The 7,536-nt window shown below is 36.3% G+C and overlaps 1 protein-coding gene across 1 annotated transcript; it reads left to right on the top strand.

The window, feature by feature from the left end:
- Positions 1 to 1,142: 1,142 nt before the first annotated feature.
- Positions 1,143 to 4,943, top strand: LOC127087065 (protein CNGC15c). The gene is made up of 8 exons (XM_051027913.1): positions 1,143 to 1,400; positions 1,701 to 1,777; positions 1,854 to 2,400; positions 2,532 to 2,744; positions 2,824 to 3,116; positions 3,427 to 3,538; positions 3,694 to 3,930; positions 4,050 to 4,943. Exons 2-8 carry the CDS (start codon positions 1,749 to 1,751, stop codon positions 4,686 to 4,688), a joined length of 2,070 nt encoding a protein of 689 aa, XP_050883870.1. The 5' UTR covers positions 1,143 to 1,400; positions 1,701 to 1,748; the 3' UTR covers positions 4,689 to 4,943.
- Positions 4,944 to 7,536: the final 2,593 nt, after the last annotated feature.

The following is a 7,536-nucleotide window of genomic DNA, read 5'->3' as shown; positions in this document are numbered from 1 at the left end:
TATGACGAAGATTGAATGTGATCTTGAATTAGGGGATTTTGAAGTATTTTTAGAATCGAGATCCGAAGTTGATTCCATCTTAGTGTAACTATTAATGCGAATGAGGACTAAATTGGAAGAGAAATGAATGAACCAAAAGAGATCTAATGGAATTAGGAGAGATAAGAAGTCGGTTTTCACATACGACGTTATTATTCTCTTCAGAAAAACCAACATTGTTAGTGTAGATTCTTAACGTGGTGGTGCAAATTTCTGATACGGTTACATGTGTGTGGACCTACAAGGTTAAAATTCAAACGTCCAAGTCGATGAGTGAAATAAAAAGGGATATAATAATATTCTCAAGTCGATGAGAAGATTGAGAGGAAGTCTCACATTAATTAGAAAAGTGGAGATTAAATATTTTATAAGTGAGAAAATCCACACATCTATCATCTTAAAGTTTTTAATGAGTATATAGTATATTTATTAAAATATGTGTTCTTGTTGACCCAAAATAATTGATGACCTAACAAGACGAAGTTCGGTCACACACAAGTGAGTTACACAAGTTGCAGGCCAAGTAAGAAATTAAAAAATGAATGGAAGTGAAAGCATTGAGGGATGAGGTAAGAGAAAGTGAGCTGGAGTTGTAGGGGTGTGAGCAACACATGTCAAGATTCCATGGAAGCGTATCTAACGCAGTCAACTCCTCCTCGGATCGATCATTTTATTATTTTGTGATGTGAATATGAATGTTAAAGAAACAAATACATTAACATTAACATTACCATTCCTCTCTCGTTCTCTCCAACCGACCAATTTGGTTGAATTGAAATAGAAACAAAACTAAAATCTCTCTACCTGTCTTCTCCATGGCTATGGTCCCTACTTACCTGCCGGACAACACTCTTTACTATCCATATCTAATTAATATATTTCTCCTAAATATTTAATTCCCACTTTATTACGGTTATTTACTAAGTAGAACTCATAATAAAATTATGGAATAATAAATTCATATTCTACTCAGCGTGATTCTTTTTTCTATTTTTATGTTATTCCCTTTTTTGTGTTTCATTTTTCATTTTTCATTTTGATATTTCCTCTTATGACTATAAATAAATAACGCGCATTCCTTTCTTTATAGCTTTTCAAATCTTAGTTCACACGATTTCCCATTTTTAAGGGAAGTGTGACATTATAAGAAAACGAATCAATGAATGAATATACCAACTATAATATACTCTTCATGATTCATCTCTCACTCTTTATTTTTCAATAGCCTACAATAACTGGTTTCTACTTCTTCACTGTCACAACAAGAAAAAAGAAGATAAGTTGCTTGCAGTACAGGGAAATGCTTTGGAATCTCTCTCACTTTAATTGCTGCTCATTCTCTTTTCTGTTGGAATATCTACGTAAGAAACCAATTTTGTTTTCTTACCTTCTTTTTTTTATATCGATCCTCTGTCACAGATATACGGCGCAAAGATTTCTTTGCGCCGTAACTGACACGACAGAGGATGAACATACTTACTTTTATACTAAGCAAGTAATTCGGAGAAGTTCTCTAAAACTTCATTTCCAAGTTTTGTATCTTCTATTCCATTGTTCACATTAGCATGATATTGTTGAAAAACTCACTTGTTCAAATTTCAACATTCTTTAATCATTGCCTTGACATGATTTAACTTAACTCGATTTTCCTTGTTATCCAGATTCATAGTTTTGATTGAAGAGAAATTTGATTTTATTGGGAAACCAGTATGGGGTTTGATAATCCAAGATCTGAGAGGTGTGTAACCTAAATTCCTTTCAATAACTTTCAAGTTTTCTATTTGTTTAGTACTAATTACTTGACATTTTTATAGGTTTGAAGATGATTCTGATATTTCAAAAACTCCAACAACAAATGGTGTTAAAGTGAAATACCACATTGATGGATCACAAATACCAGAACCAAGTTCAAGAAAGTCTCAAAAAAAGGTTACCAGAAACAAGTTTTTGAAAACAAGAGTGTTATCAAGAGTATTCTCAGAGGATTATGAAAGAGTAAAAAAGAGAGTATTAGTGTTAGATCCTAGGGGACAAGTAATTCATCGTTGGAACAAGATATTTCTGGTAGCGTGTTTAGTTTCTTTGTTTGTGGATCCTCTTTTCTTTTATTTGCCTGTAGTTAGAGAAGAAGTTTGCATCGATATTGGTAAAAATCTCGAAGTTGTCCTCACAGTTGTTAGATCAGTTGGGGATTTGTTTTACATGATTCAGATTTTCATGAAGTTTCGTACCGCGTATGTTGCTCCTTCGTCCAAGGTTTTCGGTAGAGGAGAACTTGTTCTTACCTATTCGAAGATCGCTGTTAGGTACTTCAGCAAGGGTTTTTGGTTAGACTTTATTGCTGCATTGCCTCTTCCTCAGGTACCTATGAATCTGTTAAGATGTTTGGTTACGAAGTTTGGCCAAATGTGTCTATGTCTCTGATTATATATATATATATATATATATATATATATATATATATATATATATATCTGTTGTTGAACTTGCAGGTGTTGATTTGGATTATCATCCCAACGCTTAGGGGTTCGACAATGGCGAACACGAAAAACGTCCTTCGTTTTTTCATCATTTTCCAATATATTCCAAGACTATATTTGATTTTTCCACTTTCGTCGCAAATTGTAAAAGCTACCGGGGTTGTGACAGAAACAGCATGGGCAGGTGCTGCTTACAACCTCATGCTTTACATGTTGGCCAGCCATGTAAGTCATCACAGAAATGTAATACAGAAAATTTGAAATATTGTTTCGAAACTTACTTATGCTTTTACTTTCTTAATAGATTTTAGGAGCTTGCTGGTACCTTTTATCGATTGAGCGTCAAGAAGCCTGTTGGAGAAGCGTGTGCAATATGGAGAAACCGAATTGTGAATATGGATTCTTTGATTGTCATAGAGTTAAAGATGCTTTGAGGGTCAATTGGTTTGTGTCTAGTAATGTCACAAATTTATGTTCACCAAGTGCTGGCTCTTATCAGTTTGGTATATATGCTGATGCCATGACTTCCCAAGTTACATCCTCACCATTCTTTAATAAGTACTTCTTTTGTCTTTGGTGGGGCTTAAGGAATCTCAGGCAAGTATTATGGTCAAATAGTATTTTACTTTGCTAGAAACCAGGACCGTCTTTGAGGTTGTGCAAGATGGACTACAGCATCTGACCTCAAATTTTCAACGATTAAACTGTAGTTAAATAGACCCTCGTAATAGGTTTGGCATGCTTAAACCATGGTTAAATAGGGAGCCTAGTTGTTGTCGTGGTTTAAGTGTGACTAACCTACACAGAGTCTCCAAAAAACTTAAGACGGCCCTGATAGAAACCATGATATAACGACGGAAACGTTTTTTGTCTTCAGTACTAATGATTTTCTGATTGGAGGGTGCAGTTCTTTAGGACAAGGCCTACTTACTAGCACTTTTATTGGAGAAATCATGGTTGCCATTGTTGTTGCAACTCTTGGATTGGTTCTTTTTGCGTTGCTGATTGGTAATATGCAGGTAAGCGCGGTTTATTTATTTCTCTTGGTACAATAGAAAGTGTTTTGAACATTGGATGAGATGTGATGGGAGATATGTTTATCACTGAGATGCATCACTCACCTTAAAAGTCGGTTTCGTCAGTCTTTACTTCTAATAGAATTCAAATTTTGCAGACATACCTTCAATCGATAACTGTTCGCCTAGAAGAGTGGAGGGTGAAAAGAACTGATACAGAACAATGGATGCATCACAGGCAACTACCTTCAGAACTAAGAGAGTCTATTCGGAAATATAATCAATATAAATGGGTGGCTACACGAGGAGTAGAAGAAGAAGATCTTCTCAAAGGACTCCCATTGGATCTTAGGAGAGACATCAAACGACACCTTTGTCTTGAACTAGTTCGAGGAGTAAGTCAAGAAACACGATGTTTTTATTTGCTTATATGATAATTTTTGGTTGTGAATACGCCCACGTCGCGATTTTAGCTTATGACATTCGAAATGATCCATTAACTGATTATTAACAGGTTCCGTTGTTTGATCAAATGGATGAGAGGATGCTAGACGCAATATGCGAAAGACTAAAGCCTGCATTATGCACTCAAGGAACATACCTTGTTCGCGAAGGCGATCCAGTGAACGAAATGCTCTTCATAATTAGAGGCCATCTTGATTCTTACACCACAAACGGAGGCCGTGACGGATTCTTCAACTCATGCCGTATCGGTCCAGGTGATTTCTGCGGCGAAGAACTATTGACATGGGCCTTAGATCCAAGACCAAGTGTGATACTCCCTTCATCGACAAGAACAGTTAACGCTGTCTCAGAAGTAGAAGCGTTTGCGCTCATAGCTGAAGATCTTAAGTTTGTTGCATCGCAATTTAGAAGATTACATAGTAAACAGCTTAGGCATAAGTTCAGATTTTATTCACACCAATGGAGAACTTGGGCTGCTTGTTTTATTCAAGCTGCATGGAGAAGGCACAAGAAAAGAAAAGAAGCTGCTGAATTGAGGGCTAAGGAGAATCTTATGGTAGCTTCAGAGACTGAGAGAGCAAAAAAATATGGAACAGGTTTTGTTGTTTATGAAACAAGGGTGGCAAGGAGTACTAGGAAAGGTGTGCATTTGCAGAAGCCAACAGAACCTGATTTTTCTGATGAATAATAATGAATGTACATTGTTATTTTATAGTCTCTTAATTGTCTAATTTGTTTGTTTTGGATCATATTTTGTTGATATGAATTAGAGATAGGAATTGTTGTAACAAGTTGAGCAACTATGTTTAGTTACTAGAGTGCATGCACTTTGTGCTAAGATGGACTGAAGTTTCTCCATCCACTCTAAAAATGCAGAGTTTATCGAAAAGCTCTTTCGATAGTATATTTATATCAAAAATCACTCTTCGAAGGATTTTCGAAATCGAATATTTTTACAAATTTGAGTAAATTATGAGGTTGATTGAAAAATGCTTATGGTATTTGGATCGAACTCTAGCCTCAACAAGGTTAGCTTCATGGTTCGACAAGTAGTCGGAGATGTGCATGACGTAGTCAAAGTCCGTTCTTGCATACAGAAATATGTTAGCTTGTTGTTTAAGTTAACATGTTGAATTGGATCAGTTTGTTGGCTCAATTGTTTAGTATTTTAGTTCAAAGCTAGGGATTAATTTTCCTAAAATAGCATACTAGTCATCACTTCTCCATCAATCCCTGATAATTCAAATTAGAGGGAGAAGGTGGTTTAGTTAAGATTCAATTGTAAATATTGTTCCCTAATGTGTAATTGAGAGAGTGATGTCAAAGCGATTCAAGGCTAGGGGTGTTGGTGTAAGCCCTAGAGGTCAATACTTTTGGTACTCGTATCGAATTATTTATTATTAATAAAAGGCTTTTTCTTTATTATGTTTGTTTAATAAAGTTCCTGGAATAGCTAGTCCATTTAATGTATCAAGTGTGACTTGATCATGAGAGCACATTAAACATAAGGACACTATTCTTAAAGTATCTGTAGTAAAGCTTTATTGTGAAGTGGGATAACATTAAAGCATGAAGACTATTATGTTTATAGACTGATGATCACATCTCATGGATCATGGATAAAGAGTTATCAAGTCTCAAACATAGGTATGAATATTAAGAGTAATACTTATACTGGATTGACCCGCTATGAGAATACTATATAGAATGTTATGCAAAGTGTCATAAGTTATTCTCATGGTGATAATGGTGTATACCACCCTTCGACCTGAAACCACTATGGACCCTAGATGTAGAGTCGAGTGTCTTGTTGCTGATCAAACATTGTCCGTAACTGGATGACCATAAAGACAGTTGATGGGTACTCCACGACGCATGTTAAGGGACATGAGTGACCTAGATGGAATTTGTCCATCCTGCGTAACAGGATAAATGTCTATGGGCCCAATATTGAACTGGACAAGGATAACACGGTTTATGCCTTGTGTTCAATATAGACATAAGGGCAAAAGAGTAATTATACACATAATTATTATCATAGAAGAATTTGTCAGATCACATGACATTTTCGTGTCTTGGGTAGCAGTGATGTGTTGCTAGATACCGCTCACTGTTTATTATGTTAAATACGTGATTTAATATAATTACCAATGCCGTGAAAACCTATAGGGTCACACACAAAGGACGGATTGATGAGAGATAGAGTAATTAAGGAATACCGTAATGTACGGTGCCCTTAAGTGAATTATAGAACATCGTAAGGTACGGTGTACTTAAGTGATTTTGGCATATTATAAGATATGGGTCATGTACACTTGAGTGGGCTTTTTAGCTTGCAGCCCACACAAGTGGTTCTATAAATAGAACCTTTGGGTAGAAGCATTGTCACTCTTGCAATTTTGTTTTTTCTCTCTCTCACTCAAAGCCTTCATTCATAGCAGCTAGCACTGAGATTGAAGGAATCTGTTCGTGTGGACTGAGTAGAGGCGTTGTCATCGTTCAACGTTCGTGATCGCCACAAGAGGTAACGATTCTATCACTGATCATGCCCATTCGTAAGGATCATTAAAGGAGAAATTTTTAAATTCCGCTGCGTTTTGGATCGCAATTCTCCTTCAAGGGGTTCACTCAAAAATAAGGAGTCGACTTCAATGATGTGTTCTCATCTGTTCTAAAGCATAGATCCATTATGATGTTATTAGCCATGGTGGCAAAGTTTGACCTTGAACTTGAACAGATGGATGTGAAGATTGTCTTCCTGTATGATATAGATGAAACAATCTTGATGAGGCAACCTGAAGGGTATGTAGAAAAAGGAAAGGAGGATTATGTGTGCAAGCTAAGTAGGTCGCTAATGGCTTGAAACAATCTTCTCGACAATGGAATAGAAGATTTGACAAGTTCGTGGCACACATAGCTTTCACTAGGAGCCAGTTCGACCATTGTGTTTACCTCGGATTTTGACCTGGAAATTCACTTGTTACTTTGTTGCTTTATGTGAATGACATTCTCATAGCAAGCAACAATGTTGAAGATGTTATAAAGGTGAAGGTTAAAATCGATAAGGAGTTCGACATGAAGGATTTGAGAGTTGCCTCCAAGATTCTTGGGATTGATATCCGGAGAGATAGAAAGTAGTCGAGATTATGCTTCTCTCAAGAGACATAACTATTGAAGATTCTCGACAAGTTTGGTATGTCGAATTCAAAGTCTGTAGTAACACTGATTAATCCTCAGTTCAATTTGAGTACGACTCAAAGTCCTAGTAGTTAAGTAGAAAGAGCCTATATGAATAGCATTTTATATGCTAGTATAGTAGGTTCTTTGACATATGTTATGGTCTATACGAGGCCATACATAGTGTACGGAGTGAGCCTTGTAAGCAGGTATATGGTCAATCTTGGGAAGACGCACTGGCAATCATTAAAGTGAATCCTAAGGTACATAAATGGGTCTCTGAGCAGAGTCTTGATTTATGGTGGAGTATGTGGTGATGATAGCAAATTAGAAATCGAAGGATTTGTCGACTCTGATTA

The sequence above is a fragment of the Lathyrus oleraceus genome, chromosome 5 (assembly GCF_024323335.1).
Source record: "Lathyrus oleraceus cultivar Zhongwan6 chromosome 5, CAAS_Psat_ZW6_1.0, whole genome shotgun sequence".
NCBI classification, from domain to species: domain Eukaryota; kingdom Viridiplantae; phylum Streptophyta; class Magnoliopsida; order Fabales; family Fabaceae; genus Lathyrus; species Lathyrus oleraceus.
The sequence above is the reverse complement of the archived record's forward strand: the minus strand, read 5'-3'. Positions and strand labels throughout refer to the sequence as shown.